At 45.5% G+C, this 20,857-nt stretch overlaps 1 protein-coding gene across 1 annotated transcript in view; it reads left to right on the plus strand.

The window, feature by feature from the left end:
• Styxl2 (serine/threonine/tyrosine interacting like 2) overlaps positions 1–20,857 on the plus strand; it is a 28,087-nt gene that overhangs the window by 930 nt on the left and 6,300 nt on the right. The window contains exons 3-5 of the mRNA XM_036201768.1: positions 13,510–13,604; positions 15,436–15,667; positions 17,407–17,624. Coding sequence (XP_036057661.1) covers positions 13,510–13,604; positions 15,436–15,667; positions 17,407–17,624 — 545 coding nt within the window. The remainder of the gene's footprint in view (positions 1–13,509; positions 13,605–15,435; positions 15,668–17,406; positions 17,625–20,857) is intronic.

Raw genomic sequence — 20,857 nt, forward strand, 5'->3', positions numbered from 1 at the left:
GACAAGCGCACGGGGAAGGACCAAGGGCTTCTGGGAAGTGCTGCGGCTGGCCTGAACCTGGGAGTGGGAATTTGGCAGGTCTACCTACAGGGCGTGCTTGATTCACTGGGATCGGGGCTGGGTGAGCACTGAGGCCCCAGAAAGTGTAAGAGGAGAGACAAAGGAGGAAAGGGACCCATGGGCCAGGCCCTGGTGCTAAAATAATTTTGCATCCACAATGGAGCTGTTGCTTTCCAAGGGATAGAAACACCCTGGGGCAAGTGGCAGGATGCCAGTGCGGGAGATAAACATCTCCTAGAAGAGCCCTCTGCCCTCTGGGATGAGTCATTTCTGTCCCATTAAGAGCACTGATGATTTAGGCTGATGTAGGTTGACAAATTCATGTGACTCTTTAAGAAAACACAGGGTACTAGAGAGATGCCATTGGGCTGTAGAGATGATTCACTGGGTAAAGGCGCTTGCTGCCACCAAGACAGGCCACCTGGGTTTGATCCCCACAGTCCACACAGTAGAAGGACGGAGCTGACCCCTGCAAGTTGTTCTCTGACCCCCACACAGGATCCGAAGCATATGTACCCTTCTCCCAACACACACAGAAATAAGCAAGTGTAAAAAAAATTTTAAAAAAATGAAAGTAAAAGAATCCGGGTGTGGCGGCGCATGTCTTTAATCCTAGCATTTGGGAGGCAGAGGCAGTCTCCAAGTTCGAGGCTAGCCTGGTATATAGAGCTAGATCTAGTACAGCCAGAGCTACATAGAGAAACCCCATCTTAAAAAAAGAAAAGGAAGAAAAAGAAATGCTAAAACAATAGCATATATATGTGTGTATATGGAGAAAGGACAGAGTTCCCTGAGATACTGCAGTTAGGCTTCACTTTTGATTGACAGGGAGACAAGAACTTAGGGATTCTTCACATCATTTGTTGACAGAGCTATGCCTGTCATATATATATATATATATATATATATATATATATATATATATATATATATATATGCCTGTTTTCTTCTGCCATGATTGAGACGTGCCTTCTGAGCATAGCTCTGTCAACAAATGATGTGAAGAATCCCTAAGTTCTTGTCTCCCTGTCAATCAAAAGTGAAGCCTAACTGCAGTATCTCAGGGAACTCTGTCCTTTCTCCATTCTTCACCCGACACTCAGGACTGAACCAGAGCCCAGACACTTGGGACTGAACCAGAACTATTAATCCCACCGGTGGAGAATAAGACCACCCCCATAATTTAAAGCCAAATTTGAAGCAAGCTTTGATTTAATACTGGCCAGTTGATGGAGTCTCTGGCCAGGTCCATCTCTGGTTTCCCAGAAAAATGGCCCCGAGTCACAACTTGCTGCAGCCTAAGTATTTTCCATCAGGTCCAATCAGGGGCAAGCATACATCCTGATGCATTTCCTGCCAGTGAACCTCCCGTCCGCGTGTGATGAAGCACATCTGGTGCAGATGGGTCAAACAAACTTGTTTAGGGGAGTGAACACATGTGGCTTGTTATATCCCACAAGCAATAGCCACCAACATTTCAGGAACTATCTGTCCCTGGACAAGAGGCTTGCTGATCAGGGATATGTTTGTTTCATGGATCTCTTGGGCATAGTAATTAAAACTTAAAATGTAACTTTGGCTCTCACAGAACTTGTTGGACATGGCCCCTATACTGAGCTGTACCCCTAGTTTTTGGAATCTTGACTTCTAGGTAACTCTTCTTGACCCTAGTTTGCCTGAGTTCTCCTGGAGTCTCCCTCACCGGCTTCTGCTCAGTGTTCAAAGCTCCCTGTTGGAGAAAGATAGCTCATCAAGATGAGCTATGAGCTTTGGGGTGGTCCTAGCCCCATGAGCTCATCACATGTGGGTCAGGCATTCAGCCCAGAAGGGGCTTGGAGACTTCAAGTTTAGCATTATGTAATAGTGCTGTGTTTGCACCTAGAAAAAGCTATCAGAGATTTAAGATGTAGTTGTACTCGTCCACACTTCCTGTCTTAGTCAGTGTTCTATTGCTGTGAAGAGACACCATGACCACAGCAACTCTTATAAAGGAAAACATTTAATTGGGGCTTGCTTACAGTTTCAGAGGCTTAGTCCATTGTCATAGTGACTGGGAGCATGGCAGCATGCAGGCAGACACTGTGCTAGAGAAGTAGCTGAGATCTTGATCCATAGGCAGCAAGAAGAGAGATACTGGGCCTGGTTTAGGCTTTTGAAACCTCAAAGCCCACCCCCAGTGACACACTTCCTCCAACAAGGCCACACCTTTTAATCCTTTCGAACAGTGCCACTCCCTGATGACCAAGCATTCAAACATACGAATCTATGGTAGTCGTTCTTATCCAAGCCACCACACTTCCCTAAGGCAAAGGTAGCTTTGTGTGTGTTTGGGGTGTGGAAGTCCTGTGCATTCCAGTGATGCTTCTGGTAGACCAAATAGAGGTGCCCTTTCTATTCTGATAAGTGCCAAGACAGGTGCCTGAGCAAACAGACAGGAACTGGGGTGCTACTGTCCTCTGGGTCCACTAATTAAAACATGGCTTCTAAAGTCACTGTGCTTGGCAGTACATGGTAAAGGGTGTAAAACAGAAGCATTTCCCACGGTGCTGTTCAGAGCCCACCAGCTGGAACTCAGCAAGGCCCTACTTGCTTGCAAAGGTCGATAGGTCCTGGGTTCATGGGCCCAGGGAGAAGAGGAAGTGAATTTGTCTATATGCAGCAGTCTCAGCCACATCCCCCTTCTATGAGTCTACTCCACATCACCTTTGTGCCCACACAGAACTCTTTGACTGTCTCAAGCCTGAATGCAGCACCTCATAGTCTCTCCAGGATGATGGGTAGGAAAGCTTTCATCCTAGAAAAGGAGAGAAGATGTGGCTGTCCTGTTACTGGTGAACATGGTTACTCCAGAAGTGAAGAAATTTTTTCTAACCAGAATATGCCTCCTAAGAGGAATTCTCTTTCCTGCCACTCCCCTGGGCCTCTCGCTCACTCCACAGCAGGGCTCTGTGCCCTCTCTTTGTTCATTGTCTTCCACTGCCACACGTGAAGTGGGTGGGAAAGCAAGACTTCCTTGGAGGCTGAATGGCTGTTGCAAATTATGTCTTGAACATGAAAAATGGAGCATATTCTACCCCAAAGTTCACACTTTGTTTGAAAATAGGATCCCGTCAAAACCAGTAGATTGTGATCTGTGTGCCCTGGACAGCTCCATTTCAACCCTCATTTGTGTCTTCCTTCCTTGTCTCAACTTGATGACGATTATCTTGAGTGACTACCTGATACTGTACATTTGGGTAGGAAGTCTGGAACATGTTGTAGTTTCCAGTGTGACTGTTAGGAAGTTCTGCCAAAGAATCCATAACTAGTATGTAGCTCACCAGGGCTAATCGAGAACTTATTAAGGCAACCCCATGTAGTTAAAAAGGAGGTTCATTTTGGTGTGTGTGTGTGTGTGTGACTCACAGCTAGTAAAGGGGTTGGTTACATGATCCGGGAGAGGTGAGGTGCAGTCCAGCTGGGTTCTCTGGAGAACTCTGCTCAGTCTACCATGCAGCATCCAGGATCACCGGGAACCAAGAAAGCAGCACGTCCGGATCTTGGGTCTTAAGGGCTCCGGTCTCGGCCCCACCTCAGGAGCCAATCATAGGTAGGTATGACAGTCACTGGAAGCCTCAGTGGGGGTAGTACTTTCAGGTCAAAGCTGGAACACTTACCCACTACACAGGGCAAAAGGCCAGGGTCAAATATAATCAGCAAGAAAGGAAGAAAGAAAAATAAGGAAGAGGGGAATAAAACATACAGAAAAGGTGCGTTAAGTAAGAAGGAAAAGGAGAATGTGGTTTGAAAAGGAAATGTATACATATTTGCATTAAATTTGAATAGATCAAATATTCCAATTAAAAGAGCAAAATTATCAGACTCCCTTTTTTAAAGCCCATGTGCTGTTTGTGACAAGGATATACAAAGGCTAGCAAGAGAAATCTTATATTTTACTGATTGCTGATAGCTTCAGAAATCAGTGACAAAAAAAATAAATTGTGTTGATAATTAGGCACCTGGAAGGGCACCGTGGAGTGAGCTTGCCTTTGGTCTGGGATGTCTGAAGCCTGAGCTGGAAGTATTTGAAGATTAGAATGACTTTAAGGCAAAGGGTACCTCAACAGCTGGGGCCGGGTGTCATAAGGATGTCTCACGATAGTCATTTTATGTTGTGACTAACTGGGCTAGTGTTCAGAATTCCTGAATTTATCTTTCTCTGCAATTTCTCCATGTGGGCCATGCTGGCTGCTAAAACAGGGCTGCAAAATCCTAAGAATTGTGTTCCAAAGAACAAGACAGAGTGTGTGAGTTTCTTTATACCTAGACCACAAGACACGCATCTCTTCTGCTATACTTTACACACACACACACACACACACACACACACACACATGCACGCTCCACAGAGTTTCAAAGGGAAACAATAAAGACTCAACACTCAATCAAAAGAGTTTCATGGTTGCATTATAAAGGGAAAAATTAGGATAGGAAATACTGTGGTCACCTCTGGATGATAAACACAGCTGCCACAAGGGTAGACGCAAACAGAAAACAAGCCAGTGAAGACCTTTGATTCCAGACAAGGCAGAATTTAAGATAAGCATGCTAGAGAAAAAGAAGGGAATGTCGTGGTGATTGAAGGTTCAGTCCACCAGGAAAATATAGTCATTTTAAATACCTATGACCTAACAACATAGCCTCGAAATACATAAAGCAAAAGCAGAAACAAAACAAAGATCCAGGCAGAAAGGATAGCTCAGCAGTTAAGAGCACTGGCTGTTCTAGAGGACTTCAGTTCAAATCCCAGTACCCACATGGCAGTTCACAACAGTCTATAATTCCAGTCCCAGGGGACACAACATGCTCTTCTGGCCTCTGTGGGTACTACACACATCTGGTGCACTTACATATATATGTATACATAAAATTAATTAATTAAAAAACTGACAGAAGAGGAAAAATTAATTTTCACAATTTTAACCAAATATTTTTAAACCTATGTTATTAAATGATAGAATGAGATAAATAAATCATGAATAATACAGATATAGTCAAACAAATTAACCTAGTTAGCATTTATAGAACATGTATGTGCATGTATGTCTATGTGCCCAACAACTTCAATATATTCACTCTCATGGGAATATAGAATATATACTAAAATAGGTCAATTAGTGGGCTATGCGTGTACCAACAAATTTCTCTGATCATAGTTAAGTTATGGTAAAAAAAAATCAATAAAAAACCAAAATAAATTTAAACCACAATTTACTACTACATCATGCTCACCAGCATATCTTACATTTTTGGTTGTGAGCCTAGCCTTTAACGGCTGAGCCGTCTCTCCAGCCCTCACCGGTGTATCTCAAATGAAAGGCTGATGTTGGTGATGTTAGAGAGGGTGTAGTGAATCAGAACTTCCCTGCACTGCTGGCGAGGGTGTGTACTGGCAGAACCATCAGGAGCTTTTACACTCTGTCCACTGAAGTTCAAGGCATTGGCTCCCCTCTGACACAGCAGGCTCGCTCTCAATGCATCCGAACAAAAACAAGAAAAAAATGTGCACCGGAATATGTACTCCAACATGACAAGCCATCCAGTCAACGCTAGGCTGGATAAGTGAAGTCAGTGGTACACAGATGGTGCCCTGGAGAGCGTGTGTTTTATTAACTCTCTCCTGGTGTGGTTCGGCTTCTCCGATTATTGGCTGACTAAGTAAGGCAAATAGTAAGAGCACATGGAGGTAAGGGAAGCCACTGGGACTGGAGCTGGGAGAAAGAGCTGCATGTTTGCATCAAGTCAGCCTACCACAAGGCAAAAGCCCCTGCTGATACTGAAATCACACCTGCGTGGGACCCTTTGCCCTGAAGCAGCCAGTCCCCCTTCCCAGATAAAACTAGCATGAGCCGGAAACACAAGTGGACTAAGCTGAGCATCCTTCAGACATGGTCCAGCATCCACAGCTGATGTCTCTGGTTCTTAGTGACTGCTGCTGAATCCCGCTGGTTTTGATGCCCCTCTTGGTTTGTGTCTACTCCGTACGACTTCCTGCAAGCAGGTCTCCAATAAGCTACCGTTTTCAGACATCTTCAAGGAAAGCACACGGATGATGGATGGCATGCCATGTCGTGCCATGTCATCTGAAAGTCTGAAGTGTGAGCTATGACTGTGTTTGACTATAAGCACAGGCAGTCCCACTGCATTGCCTAGAATGAAGCCAAAAGCTACCCTGATGTAAGCATTCAGTGTGTGTGGTGGTGGTGGTGTGTGTGAGTGTGTGTGAGTGAGTGTGAGTGAGTGTGTGTGAGTGTATGTGGTGGTGGTGGTGGTGGTGGTATGTGTGAGTGTGTGTGTGTGTGTGTGTGTGTGTGTGCGCGCGCGCACACGCGCGCACACGCGCGTGATCATGTATGGGGATAAATGTACACTTCATCTAAAGGCCAGAGGTCAACCTCTGGCGTTGTTTCCCTATGCTCCTTGTACTTTGTTATTGAGACAGGCTCTCTCACTGGCTCAGAGTTCACCCACTAGGCTCCACTGGCCGCATTGTGAGCTCCAGAGATTCTCCTGCTTATTCTCTCCAGTACTGATGTTATAAACATGTGTATAGTGCCAGGCTTTCTACAGGAGTTCTGGGGATCTAACTCAGGTCCTCATGCTTACCTGGTAGGCACCCCACTAACTGAAAAGACAACTCCCGACTAGGAGAAAACATCTGCAAGTGACACATCTGGCAATGCATTTATAGCTAGAATATAGTTCTTTAAACCTGAAAATTTCAAGAAATATATTTTTAACTCTCAAAATTCAAACTTAAAACAGACAAGAGATTTGAAAATACGTTTCCCCAAACATGATATACATATCACCCACAAGCATGTGAAAATTATGCTCAAAACCCCTTAGTCATTGGAGAAATTGGAACTAAGCCCATAATGAGTTACCGTTACCGGCCTAGTAGAGTGTCTGAAATGAAAAACACTAGCCGCCCCAGCTGTTCATGAGGATGCAGCAACTGGAACAATCTTAGGCTGGAAATACAGAGGGCAGCCATTTCCCAAACTGTCATTTGTCTCAAAATTGCGTGGATACCTGCCTAAAGGGATTCCTATCCCTGTGTGGACCAGCCGTTCTAGATAGGAAATGAGACATGAAAGCTGAGCTTCATGTAAAGAACTGTACACAGATGCTCGTGGCAGCTTTTTCGTAAGAACTCAGAAGTCAGAAACAGCCTAAAAATCTACCGACAAGTGAGTGGATAACCACATTGTGGTACTCTCATAATGAGAATACAACACAGCACAAAGAAGGCATGAAGTATTAACCCAGACAACATGTGGATGGATCCCAAAGTGAAAACAGTCGGGAAAAAAATGAGTGCACACCCTATGACCCCATTCTTAGAAAATTCTGGAAGTTTGAACTCATCTCTATTGGCAGAGAGCAGCTCAGGGATTCCCTGGAGGGCATAGGGCAGGGTGGGGTAAGGTGGAGGACCAATGCAGCAATTTGGAAGGGTTGACAAGTCAAGCCCTAGTGCTCCCAAATGGAAACTCACCACACCAATATTACATTTTAAATGTGTGCAATTTGTACATAAATCCTATCGCAAATAAATCCATTTTTTTAAGCCCTGGGAGCTGGGAGGACCCATTGTAGTAGGCAGGATCACACCATGGAAAGAACTTGGATATTGTTGGGACCAAAACCCAGGTCAGATCTGCTCTTCAGCGTGTTAGCCACGAGAATGTGCTATACAAATAACCATCAGGAATAATCGTTTTTCTCAGTGATGGAGACCAGACAATATAGCATATATGAACACATTTTAGATATTTGATAAATGGTGGCCTAGTTCACTTTTCTTCCAAAGAGGGAGCCCTTTTAGTTATTCACAATATTAATAGATTTTTTCTTGCAGGAGAGTTGCACACACTCCGGTGGGGATATGACATTTGTCTAACTCTGCTGGAAGCAAATGGTGTGTTCTCATCAGCAGAGCGTTGCTTCTGGCTCTGGATCCCCATCCTGAATGGTTCACCTCTTGCTTTATTGCTTTAGCTCAATGTTTGATTCTTTCTAAAATATATAAACCAAGTTAGCAAACAGCTCACCAGCAGGTTCTTCGTGGTATATTTGTCAAGATAGGGTCTTACTGTGTAGCCCAGACTGGCCTCCAGTTTGCTGTTCTCCTGTATCAGCTCCCCAAAGGCTGAGATTACAGGAATGCATCACTATGCCCAACTGAATAGTTCTTGTACTTGTTTCCTAGGGTTGTGAGCAAATTACAGAAAGTCATACATGTACTTTCTTGTAGTTTAGGAGACCAGAAGTGTAAAGCCAAGGTCATTGGGACTTGCTCCCTTTGAGACTTTAGAGGAGACCCCTCCTTTGTCTCCTAGCTCTGGTTGGCTGTGACCATTTCATGCCTTGTGGTAGCATTAATTCCAATTTCTACCCCCTCTTTATCTCCTCTTATAAGGAAACAAACCATTGGCTTTGAGTATCATCCTAATCTAGGATGGTTTTATCTAATTACATCACCATGATCCTTTATTTAAAAAAAAAAAAAAAAAAAGCATTTGCAGGTTCTGGGGAGATATACCTTTGCAGGATAGGTCACCCTCGACCCACGACAGCCCTAGATCCCACCCCAGCAGACAAAACTTTCCTGTAAGACAAGAACAGTGCTCTGTGCAACTTCAGTACATGTTCCAAATGGCCACAATCAACACAGCAATTGTAACTGTGTCCTGAAGTGCAGTGTGCTGTGGTCCTGGCAGGAAGTCTTCACAGTTTAAGCCTCATCTGAATCTCATCCTGGGACCTAAGAACCTGATGAAAGGATGTAGACAACGGACCGGCCCGGAAACCTCCATTTCTAACTGAGGTGGACACTGGCATCAAACACCTTAGGTTTCAAGCCAGCCCCTGGCAGCCAAACTCTCCAGGGGAAAGAAAGCCTGCAGTTACAGTCATCTGTCTTCCAGGCAGAATTTTTTTCTTAAGAATTTATGAGTTAACAGTGAAATGTAAACCCCTGTCCAGTGTAGTAGCTTGTTGAGGGCGTCTCCCTCACCCAATCTCCATTTCACCTCCTAGCTACCTGAAGAAATTGGGGTGTACATGGACCTCTGCCCACCTTTCCCCTATCAGCGCTTAACTGGCATTGTCCACAAAGGCCAAATCAAAAAGGGTACCCCCCCAGACTCCACCCCAATTTCATCTGCAAGAAACTCATTGACTGAAGGTGATTAGCTGCAGGCAGGTCTGGTGGGACCATCACAGCTCCATTCCGTCACTAGGCTGCCCGGCAATTGGTTTAGTGCACTGGCTTTCAAACTTCCTGGTTTATAATCTGCAGGAGAACAAACCATTTACATCACAACTCAGCGTGTGTGCACTATACATATACATTTTAAATTTTTTTCCAAACTACCCTTATCCTTAAATCGAACAGTGGTTCCCTCACTCCCTACCTCTGTCCTTCCGTTTTCCCTTTCTTAGACACAGGGCATAACCCCCTGAATTGATTTCAGGATGCACAAATGGGTCACAGTCTGCAATTTTGAAAAACACAGGTTTAAAGAAAGCTGCAGCCTCTCCTGGTCTCAGCTAGGAAGTCCATCAAACTTCCTTTATTGTTGTCTTTCAATTCGCCCTCAAGGCTTTTTTAGCCGCTGCTTTCCTGATCCTCTGATGAGGTATGTATCGATCCTAGATCCTCTTTTTTCTGCCTGTCCTTCTGGAACAGCCAGCCTTGCTTTCTAATCAGGGTGTGCATGTCGCCTCACTCCATCTCAGGAATACTGGTTGAGGCACAGATGTGGTCATAAATCAAAACCTCAAGGCTGCCATCTCACTGACCTTGCAAATATCAACAGGGCCACTGTTCAGGCTCTCTCTCTCTCTCTCTCTCTCTCTCTCTCTCTCTCTCTCTCCTTTCTTCTTTTCCTACAATCCTGATTCTCTGCAGAATGCAAGATCTTCTTCCGTTTTACACACCCCTCATTATTGGACTTCATAAACCCTATGTGCGGCAGAACAGTCTTAGGACTATTAGGTTCATATTTCCTCACGGCGGCAGACTCAGAAAAATATTGGTGTCCAAATCCCACACGCCACACTAAATAATGCCGAGCAACCAAGGAGAGACATATTGGGGCTAGGGAGGAAATCTGCTTTCGCCTTCCTTGTTTTCCTGTTTTGAAGCTGACAACCATCTCCAAAGTGGCGATCCTCCTGGTACCTTTTGGTGTTCGCTGACCCATTCATTAGTCGAGTTCAATCTTTAAATCCAGGAGCAGCAATAACTCTCAGCCATTTCTGTTTTTAAATTTTAATTTCAAATCTTCCTTCTGCGTCTCAGAGTTTAGGTACTTTTAGGACAGATCCTCAATTCCTACATCCCTTGAAACCAAGCCTGAACACTGGCTGCTGCAGTGGCACATGCCTGTAATCCCAGAGCCCAAGAGGTGGAGGTGGAAGGAGTCTGAAGCTAACTTAGGCTATCCAGAGAGTTCAAGCCAGCCTGAGATACACAGTGAGAGCAGGTGTTAAAAAAGCACAAGTCCTCACAATCTGAGGGGACCACAGTTTATGGGAAACGGTGTGATCAAGATAGATGAAACCAGACCAGGATCACCAACGCCACATGCTGAGCTCCTTGTGGGGCATCTTCCCACATCAGACAAGCGAGTTAATTTCAGTGGGTGTCAGATTACAGATGTGAGAAAGCCCCAAAGGGGGTGCAGAGCCCTGGGGGCCCTCAGTGGAACAAAGACAGCCGACCCCATGGGAGAAATGAGGGGCTGTTCAAAGAAGACCCCTTTATAATCCTCACAGTGGTGCCAAAGTCCTCACCATGGGTTTGTTTTGTTCACTCCAAATATTAATTTACATAGGGCTGACCCTTAGCAAGTAAAATGATTAATATTTTATTAATACCAGTATAAATAATGTTGTTGATAAATAATTAATAAAACTCCCTGTACAAATATTGTTGACATGGAAATATGACTCATACCATTATAAAAATTTTAATACTGGCTGTGATTTTCTGAAATGTGTGTGAAAACCAAGACTGCCATAAACCCTGAGCTCAGAATGACCACAGATCTAGTGTAGAGGCTGGGTTGCCCTGCCCCCATGTTGGCAATATTTTGTTGTTACTTCACACCCACAACATGTGTGGGTCTGTCAATGACTTTGGTTTGGTTCAACACTCTTAAGGAATGCCTTAGTATGTGCCCAAACTCACCTCTTAGTCCTTGGAATAACACTGCTTCCGTTATTTAATTGTGCTTAACAAAATTTAAGAACTTAGACAATAATTTTATTTTACTTTCATTCCTTTCAAGCCAAGACTCTGGATAGGACTAAATAAATAATCTGTTTCTTGAGATATCAGCTAGAATAGATGGAGGATCCACCACTGAGGGGCTTGGTATGGGCTGGAAAACTCAGCAGGGCCCTTGGGTAGTCAGACTCCATATATGGTGTTCTGTGGCTTTTTCTGGGAAGACATGAACAAGTATCTACTTCCCCCAGATAGGAAACCAGTAACAAACCAAAGTGAAGATACCACTAAAGTCCAGCTTGGTAAATTAGTGAGTTTATTGGGGTTACTTATGGGAGCATGGCTGAGAGGTTACTTATAGGAGCAGCTGCATCACCAAAAAGTTCACCCCAATATGGATGACAACTTGTGAAAGGTACACCCCTGGAGTAGCTCTCCTGTCGGTCAAGGGAGTATATACACTGCTCCTCCATCATAGACCAAGGCACAGAGGGCACTAGACCAGAACCTGAGAGAGGTACAACCTTCAAGGCCTACCTCTAGTGACCTACTTTTTTATCAGATAGTTCTCGAAAGTTCCGTGACCTTCCAAAATAGCATCACCAACTAGGATCCAACTGTCCAAACATGTGAGCCTCTAGGGGACATTTAGTTTTACACAGTAACTCTGAAACCATATATATTTGAAGATGCACTTTCTGTTCATAAGGAGCACTTGAGGGTAAAATGGGAGTGATCTCAATGACCAATGGCTACTGGAAAGTCCTTGGGAGCTATGGCTGATAATGCCACGGTGTCATCTTCCTTGGGCTGCATAGGCAGGTCTGGCCACACTCTGGGTAGAGCCGCAGGCTACCGCTTTCTTTTAGCAAAGCATTTTTTGCTTGCCTAGCTGATACCGAGTACACTAGTCTCCCAAGGTTATACTCTGGTGTCACAGGTACTTATGGGGGAGTTTTTCTTGCAATCAATTCAATTTCATTCCCTTCCAGCTTATCTGAAATTCGCTTCATTCAATGCAGCTAGATTCCGCTCAGCTCAGCTTTACTCAGCTCAAATCCATCCCTCTATGCATATTCTCACAAGTATTTTCTAAAGTACGTTCCTACGGCCACTGTTGGGCCTGGGAACCCAGTGGGATTGCCTTCTCTGATGGATTCATCTCACTGTTGCGCCTAGATGGTATCAGTGGCATTGGACAGAGCACAAGACTGGACCTCAAGGAGTACTGCCCTGACGGCATCTTCAATCTGCCATTTGGACAGTGTTCTCCGGCTCTGATCACCTTTCTTCATGTATAAAACAAGAGTAACAGTTCACTCTTCCTGGTGGGACATTGGTCAGGGTTATATTCCCAGAGGGCACTCAGAAATGCTATCTGTTAAATCTCCTCACTTTTTAAATCACTCTGTTTCTAAAGGTAAGACTAGATGAGCGAGGAAACCCAATGTTCACTCATACCTGGAAAACCCTTCCATAAGAGGGGAGTTCACTAGTACTTTACAGGGGTCCTAATCTTTGCTCTCCCCTAATTCCCCATGCTCCTTGGTGCTCCTTTTCACGCCTCCTTTGAATTTCTTTTGAGAAATAGCTTTGATATTTACCCATGTTACTGTATTGATTCCTTGGGCTCAGCCTGACCCTTGATCCTTTGAGCTCAGAATCAGGACGGACCTGTGGCTCGAGCGTGCCAGTGGCATTTCACATCACCTCCATTGTCCACCCATCTCTGTACGAGCAGGGAGAAGGTATTGGGGATGGAGGGAACAGCCTGTCCAGCCCACCATTCCTGCAGACCCCTGTAGAGGCACATTTGGTGACATTCTCAATAGTACCGATGGCAGAAGGGGCAGAACATTAGCACATGTAAGAGACTAGGGCCTTAGGTCAGTTCTCCAGCCATGGACACACACTCCTCTTTCTACAATCCAGACTACCACATCTTTTCATGGCAACCCAGAATCAGAGGTATTAACTCAGATTCCTATCACAGGTACCCAAGCTGTAGAATACACATCACACAGCATTCTCAAAACATAGTGCGGGCCTTTCTCTTATCTCTCATTCTTTGCCACACATAGCTAGCATCAGAACAGGTTTCCACTGTTGTAACGCCTTCATGCATATGATGCTGCTGAGCTTAGCCCACATATATTCTTTTCTCTTAGGTACTCAGTGGTCTCAGATGCAGAAACTGAAAGCATTTTCATGGAGCCCATCCATCTCTCCTCAGCTGTGGCTGCCAAACAGATCATCAATGAAGGTAAGAAACTGACATCTGGGTGGGCACAGGGAGGGCTGAAGACTCTGGCAGGGGCCCGATGGAAGGGGCAGACATGCTTGTCCAGTGCTGCCCATTGTGTTGAGGAGAGCAGGTCTAACAAATTCACCTCAATAACTTTGATGGGGCAAGTGGAAATAATCCCATACCATGTGAATGGTTCTCTAGTCCATAGTCACGGAGGCAGGCGGCTCCACCGTGATCCCAGAACTGTCCATTCTGGTTTTTTTGTTTGTTTGTTTGTTTGTTTGTTTGTTTGTTTTTTGGTTTTTTTTGGTTTTTTTTTTTGTTTTTGTTAACTTTAAGGGCTGTGAGTTGGGGTGAGTGTGGAGGGCTTGTAATAGAAACAAACCTACGAGCCCAAGAAATTGATAGGTATAAGCAATACCCAGAGAGTTCTGTTCAAACATTTAGATCTGTATCTATTCTGCTTAAGAATAGACTTCAAGGACTGGAGAGATGGCTCAGAGGTTAAGAGCACCGACTGCTCTTCCAGAGGTCCTGAGTTCAATTCCCAGCAACCACATGGCAGCTCACAACCATCTGTAATGAGATCTGGCGCCCTCTTCTGTATACATAATAAATAAATAAATAAATCTTTTTTTTTAAAAAAAGAATAGACTTCAAATTACCTTTAAAAGCTGATAAAGTGGGACCAGTGAAATTGCTCAGTGGATAAGGGTACTCGCCATGAAGGATGGTGGCCCAAATTTGATCCTCTAATCTCACAAAGTGGAAGGAAAGAACTGAGTTCTTTGACCTTCACCTGTACACGTTGGTGTATGTGCCCCCACCACACAATCTGAAAAGAAATAGTTATTTTAAAAATTTAAATTGAGAAGGTAGGTTGGCATAAGGAAAATTAGGGGGATATAGGATAGGTAGTGATGTTCATATTTATACTCAAATTTTGAGCCAGACAACATAAAATATATTTCACTCAAGGATACCCATCCTGGTTGAAATGTTTTGGGGTTTTGGTTTGTTTTGTCCCCTAGGAAGTTTGGGCCAATCTGCTTTCATGATTTTACTCTTTCCAATTCTTTTATAACCTTTTCAGGCGGTCTGCCTCACTTCTGATGGGGTTGGTAAGAGCAAGGCATCATTACTAGTGACAGAGGGCTCAGGTAGCTAGAACTTGAACTTATGTAGAATTTGAGTTTTCTGACATCTTGTCAGAAAGGCTCTGGGTCCTGGCTTGGGACAGGCTCAAGAGATCACACTCCCAGAATCTAGGAGGTAAGAAGAGTAGGCAGATGAGGTCTGCGGGCAGATGAGAACCTCGGACACTAGGGCTTTAGTGCAGGGAAGCAAATAGTGAATGAAACAAATAAGCAAGTTAAATGTTTCTCAGACGGTAGTGTCTCATAATTGACTTACCAAAGTTTAACATTTCTGCAGAGTGTTTGCATTCCAGATGTGATAGGGGGACTATATTAACACCATTCATTCATTCATTTAGTAAATACATATGACCATCCACATTGTACTGGGCATCGTGGAAGTTAAAGGCACAAATCAGACATACTTCAAGTACCCAAACACTAGGTCTAAAATGTTGTCAGCCAGCTCTACAGACAAAGAAGTGAACGGCAGAAACCAGTTTGAGTTTCCCCTCCCCCATACCCACTTGCACAAGTCCAGACCAATACTATGGTCCTCCTGGGTCCTAAGTCAGTCCTTCCTGGCAGATCCTCCTGGCATTCCATCTGTGCCAAGATCCTGGTAGCTAGCTGGCCCAGACTCTCCCAAAGGGTGGGGAAAGCTATGGCGTTGCTAACTCTTTGATACAAATGCCACATGTCCCCTCTAGAACTCAAGCCTCGGGGTCTCAGAACAGACACCGAGTGTCCAGGCATGCTGGAGTCTGCCGAGCAGCTGCTGGTGGAAGACCTGTACAACCGTGTCAGGGAGAAGATGAATGACAAAAGCCTGTTCAACACCCCCTGTGTGCTGGACCTGCAGCGGGCCCTGATCCAGGACCGGCAAGAGGCCCCTCGGAATGAGGTGGATGAGGTCTGGCCCAATGTCTTCATAGCTGAGAAGTGAGTGTGTTCATGGGGAGACCTGGCCCCCTATTCTTCTCCTCTGGTTAATCCCTGAGATGAAATTCCTCTAGCTCACCAGAGGTCTGTCTCCATGGTTCCGTCCATCAAATGGCTCCTGCCTGGTCCCTTACCCAGGTCTGACACTGGAGAAAGTTTTCTGATCATCCTGCACACAGAGATCCCCAGACAAAATGACCACATTCTCCTCCTTCCCATCAGTGCTTTCTAGCACAGCCTTGCCCTTCCAGGTAGCTTCCTGATACAGGTGTTGGCCAACTCCATCATCTCCACCACCTCGCCACATCCTAATAACCCGAAAAGAGAATGTTAGGAACTACTGACAGTACCCATGGTGCATACGTGTTTAACAAAATATGAAAATGTATGCAATAAGTAAAAGAATAGTGTATTATACAGTATGATGTTGGTTAGGGTGTGTGTGTGTGTGTGTGTGTGTGTGTGTGTGTGAGTGGTGTGTGTGTGTGTGTGTGTACATATTCTCACAAACCTCAGATTAGAAAGGAATGTGATAGAATGTTAAAAGTACCTGAGAGGCAGTTTTATTTTCTTCTTTGTGTTTCTTTTGAAATATTCAGGTCCCCTCGACGTAGTTTTTATAATCAGAAAACTCAGTTTTAAGTTAATCAGTGGTTTCTGGAGTAAACACAAAAACAGCTCTCATGGTCCATCTCTTCAAGGTCTTGTCAGTGCATAATTGGTACCAGTAGGCTAATTTGTGAAACTAATTTTTGCTGATTCATTGGCTCTTTAATGAGTTATCTTCCTGATGCAATTACCTAAGAGCCAGAATTGAAGGACAGAGGTTAGGGCCCTGAAGCAGGCAGTGTGGAGAGAGCTTTGGACACCGGGTCTTGTACTCCATCATGGAGTGATCCTTTGCCCAGAAACTGATTCCCAGATCATCAAGTCCTAAGTGACCTTTAACTAGATGTGCGGGTCCAGAAGCATGTATTCTGTGGTCATAGACATCTCCAGATGTCCCCAACTAAAGGCCTCTGTGGTTCTTTGAGCAAAGCTGTCCTGGGGGCTCTTCAAATTGAGCTCTACTTACTCAGTTACAGAAGAAAGAGCCCTGAATACTAGTCTTGTTCGGTCTTTTTCTCCTTTCAAGCCTTGAGTAAAAGCTCTTGAATTCGTTTTTTATAATCTTCAAACAGGAACAAAACTGCCCCTTCTATTTCTTCAGTTTTTAAGGACAAAATAAAATGATGTGTATGAGGAGATCTGGAAGAACACAGCATGTGATGCCAGAGTACAAGACTTCTAATTTTACTTATTTACTATTTTAAAAAATATTTTGTATGCATGTTTTGCCTGCATGAACATCTACGCATGCCTGAGGCCAGAAGAGGGATCTCCTGGGACTGGAGTTACAGGTGGTTATGAGCCACCACGTGGGAGCTGGGACTAGACTCCTGGTCCTCTGGAAGAGCAGCCAGTGCTCTTAATCACTGAACCATCTCTCTGGGCTCCTAATTTTTCTTTTTATGCCATCTTTATGCTTTGACGCCTGTACATTTCCAATGTCTTCTCCTTGGCTGATGCCTCTTCTCTGATGCCTAAAGCATTGGCCTCTCTTTATTAAAGTGTTAGCAGTGAGCTCCAGACTGCAAGGGGCAGTGGAGGGAGCACTATCCAGCTACGTGCTCCCCATCATACTGGTAATAATATACTGGTTCTGACTCTTGGCAACCACTCCCTGCTTCTCTCCCCAGGAGCGTGGCTGTGAACAAGGGCCGGCTCAAGAGGCTGGGCATCACCCACATCCTGAACGCTGCACACGGCACCGGCGTTTACACGGGCTCTGAATTCTACACTGGCCTGGAGATCCAGTACCTGGGAGTGGAGGTGGATGACTTCCCAGAGGTGGACATCTCCCAGCATTTCCGGAAGGCAGCCGAGTTCCTTGATGAAGCATTGCTGACCTACAGAGGTGAGGGAGTCCTGCAGATTCCGGGCTTCGGGGAAATCCTCCAGTGGAGAGGCCAGAAGGGGGAATGATATGAAAACCCCCTGATTGCCTGGTAGAAATCTGTCTTTGTGTGGTGGTTTTCTCTGAGAAAGGAAAGAAGGCTCATTCATCTGGTGGGCAATTATTAAAGGCCAGACATGTGGTGAGTACTGTTCTCACACTGTCATGAGGTGTAGCAGATATTACAGTAGGCAGTGAGGGAAAGGAAAATTAGAGAAGGAAGGAGGGGAGGGGGAGGGGAGGGGGAGAGAAGGAAGAGGGAAGGGGGAGGGGGGGGGGAGGGGAGGGGGAGAGAAGGAAGGAGGGAAGGGGGGAGGGGAGGGGGAGAGAAGGAAGGAGGGGAGGGGGAGGGGAGGGGGAGAGAAGGAAGGAGGAAGGTGGCCATGGTAAATGCAAGGCAGACTAGCTAGGATGATGCACTGGAGGGGCAGGCTAGCTCCCTGAGGGTGCTAGGGAGACCTCACTAAGGACAGGACATTTAAGCTCCACAGGGAAGAGGAGCTAGCCTAGAGGAGGGTAGAAGGGCGTTCTTGGCTAAGGGAACTGCTAGTGTAAAAGCCCCAAGTTTGATGTGTTCAGGAATGAAAAGACTGGGCTGGATTAGCACAGTACATGAGCGCTGTGTGCCAGGGACGGCGACAATGGGGAAGTGAGTGTGCCCATAGGATGAGAGGGCTTTGAGGTGATCAATGGACTAGATGTCAACTCCCTCTGCCTTGGAGAATGGCCTCGGAGGAGGGGATGGAGTAGGCCCCGGCTGCTGTGTGAGGAGGCATTGTGAGAATAAACCAGAGTCAGTGGGACTGCCCAGGGTCCTGCACTTCTCCATGACAGGCTTGTGTCCCTGCAAGGATGACAGTCAGACAGCAAAGTGCAGGATTTGCTGTCCCGAGGCCTGGCCTGGAGGCCGTGATTAGTTAGCTTTATGCGTGGACTATTGGCCCAGGAAACATAGTGTCCTTGTCTTTAACTAATGCTAATGTTGCTGTAAGGAAGAAAAACTTAGAAACAAGCTTGTGAAGCACACTGCCTGCCCCATGACGAATGTCATCACCATAAGAAATAATACTGTTAGTGATGCCTGGAAATGGTATTGGCTGTCACCACCCATCACCAGGATTGGTAGCTCCTGATGGAAAATACCCACCCACACAGAATATGTGTACGTGTGTAAATTTTATTACATACATACACAAACACACACACACACACACACACACACACACACACAGACAGAGAGAGAGAGAGAGAGAGAGAGAGAGAGAGAGAGAGAGAGAGAGAATTCTCCTTTATTTTTTCTTTTGATTTTTCTTAAACCCTGGGATTTTTGTGTTTGTTTTAGAAACAATGTCTCACTCTATAGTCTGAGCTGTATTATAACTCATTATGTAACCCAGGCTGGCCTTCAACTTGAGGTAATCCTCCTGCCTCAACCTCTTAAGTGCCAGGATTACAGCCATGAGCTACCTATCCAGCTTAAACTTACTTTTAAAAATGCAGGCCCTTTCATCTATGTGGGGCTGAGTGCGTCAGTGTCTGTTGCAAGGAGGCTTTGCTCCTTTGCTCCCCTCAATCAGGGGCCAGCTTCCTGTCAGAAAGGGCTGGAAAGCAAACAGGGCATGGGCTGTGCATGCAACAGGTGGCCGTCAGAGCAGGAAAGCATGGATGCCATAGTAGGCAGGGAGCTTTGGCAGAACTTGGAGCCACAGCCAGAGCAGACCTGTGAAGGATGAGGATGCTGCCCAGGAAGTTTCCTACCTTTGGCTCATGGAGGGCACACACCTAGCTTCTAGGACTCATGCACCAAAGCAAAGCTGAGCATTAACGCCACTTAGGCCAGTGGTTCTCAGCCTTCCTATCGTTGTGACCCTTTAATACAGTTCCTCCTGTTGTAGTGACCCCAACCATAAATTTTTTTCATTGTTACTTCATTACTATAATTTTGCTATGGTTATGAATTATGTAAATATCTGATATGCAGGATATCTGATATGCAACCTTTAAATGGGTTCTGACCTACAGGTTGGAAACTGTTGGCTTAGGCTAAACCTTTGGGAAGCCTGGTCCCCACTTTGCCAGGGCCTCTCCTATCCCCATTCTGGCATTGAACCAACCACCTCCTACAGGTACAGGCAGCAGGACTGTGCAGAGGTGGTGGCTGCCACCTTAAGGTAGGTCCTACTTGGAGGCAGAGAAGTAAAGATCAGAATTCCCCCAGAGCCATTCCTGAAACACGAGTGTCCATCTCAGTGACCCCATGATGAGTGTTGCTGTTTACATTTTACAGACTGGGAAGTTGAGACCCCTAGACAAGTCCTCTGGCTTTGCCTCTGTGATAATAAAATCCCCTTAGCCCAAGTTGGTGGCAAATGTATGTAGTCCCAACACACAAGAAGCTGAGGATGAAGGGGTTATCATGACTTCCAAGATAACCTCAGCTAAATAGCAAGTATCAAGCCAGGCATCATTGCATACCAAGACCCCGTCTCAAAAAAAATAATAAATACAATGCACACATACAAGGATTGAGGGGCGGGTGGATTTTGCTAGTAAGTGTAAAACCAGCTCCAGTTCCTCAGAAAAGCATTATGCTGAAGCCATGCCACCAAGAGATACAGGAAAGAATTTCAAAACAGGACCCCAGCATGGCCGGCTGGAAACACTAGACATTCTCACGAGACTCCTGTTTTCTGTTTTCTTTCTCCCTCTGTATCAGACAGGAAGGCTGCCATTAGCTAGTCATCTGCCTCAGTCCCATTTCCAAATTCCCCGGAGAGCTGGTCTAACAGACTCTGGTCCTTTGTCTACCTACTGTGAGTTCCATCAACAGCAGCAACTGGGATGGTTCTGGGCAAGCACTTGTTTCTTTGGGGTGTGGGGAGGTATGTTCTGAAGAAAGGGGGAATTATGGGTTGGGAGGATGCAGGGCAAATCCACAATTTACAAAAGCACACTGAGGGGTAGAGAGGGCGCAGACACAGCCATCCTCAAGCCTTGCGCGGCCCCCAGGAGCACTCTTTAATCTTTGAAGCGGGGCTCTTATCCAGATGGTCCTTCCACCCACCAATCAGCCCAGTTGCTAAACAAAATGATGACTGTGTACATTGGCCACCTTCCTGGAGCCATTTTATCGACAGAAAGTTTTCATCCTGTCAGCGTGGCAGGGGCAGAGGCTCAGCCCCACACGGTTACCG

This window comes from Onychomys torridus, chromosome 11 (assembly GCF_903995425.1).
Source record: "Onychomys torridus chromosome 11, mOncTor1.1, whole genome shotgun sequence".
NCBI classification, from domain to species: domain Eukaryota; kingdom Metazoa; phylum Chordata; class Mammalia; order Rodentia; family Cricetidae; genus Onychomys; species Onychomys torridus.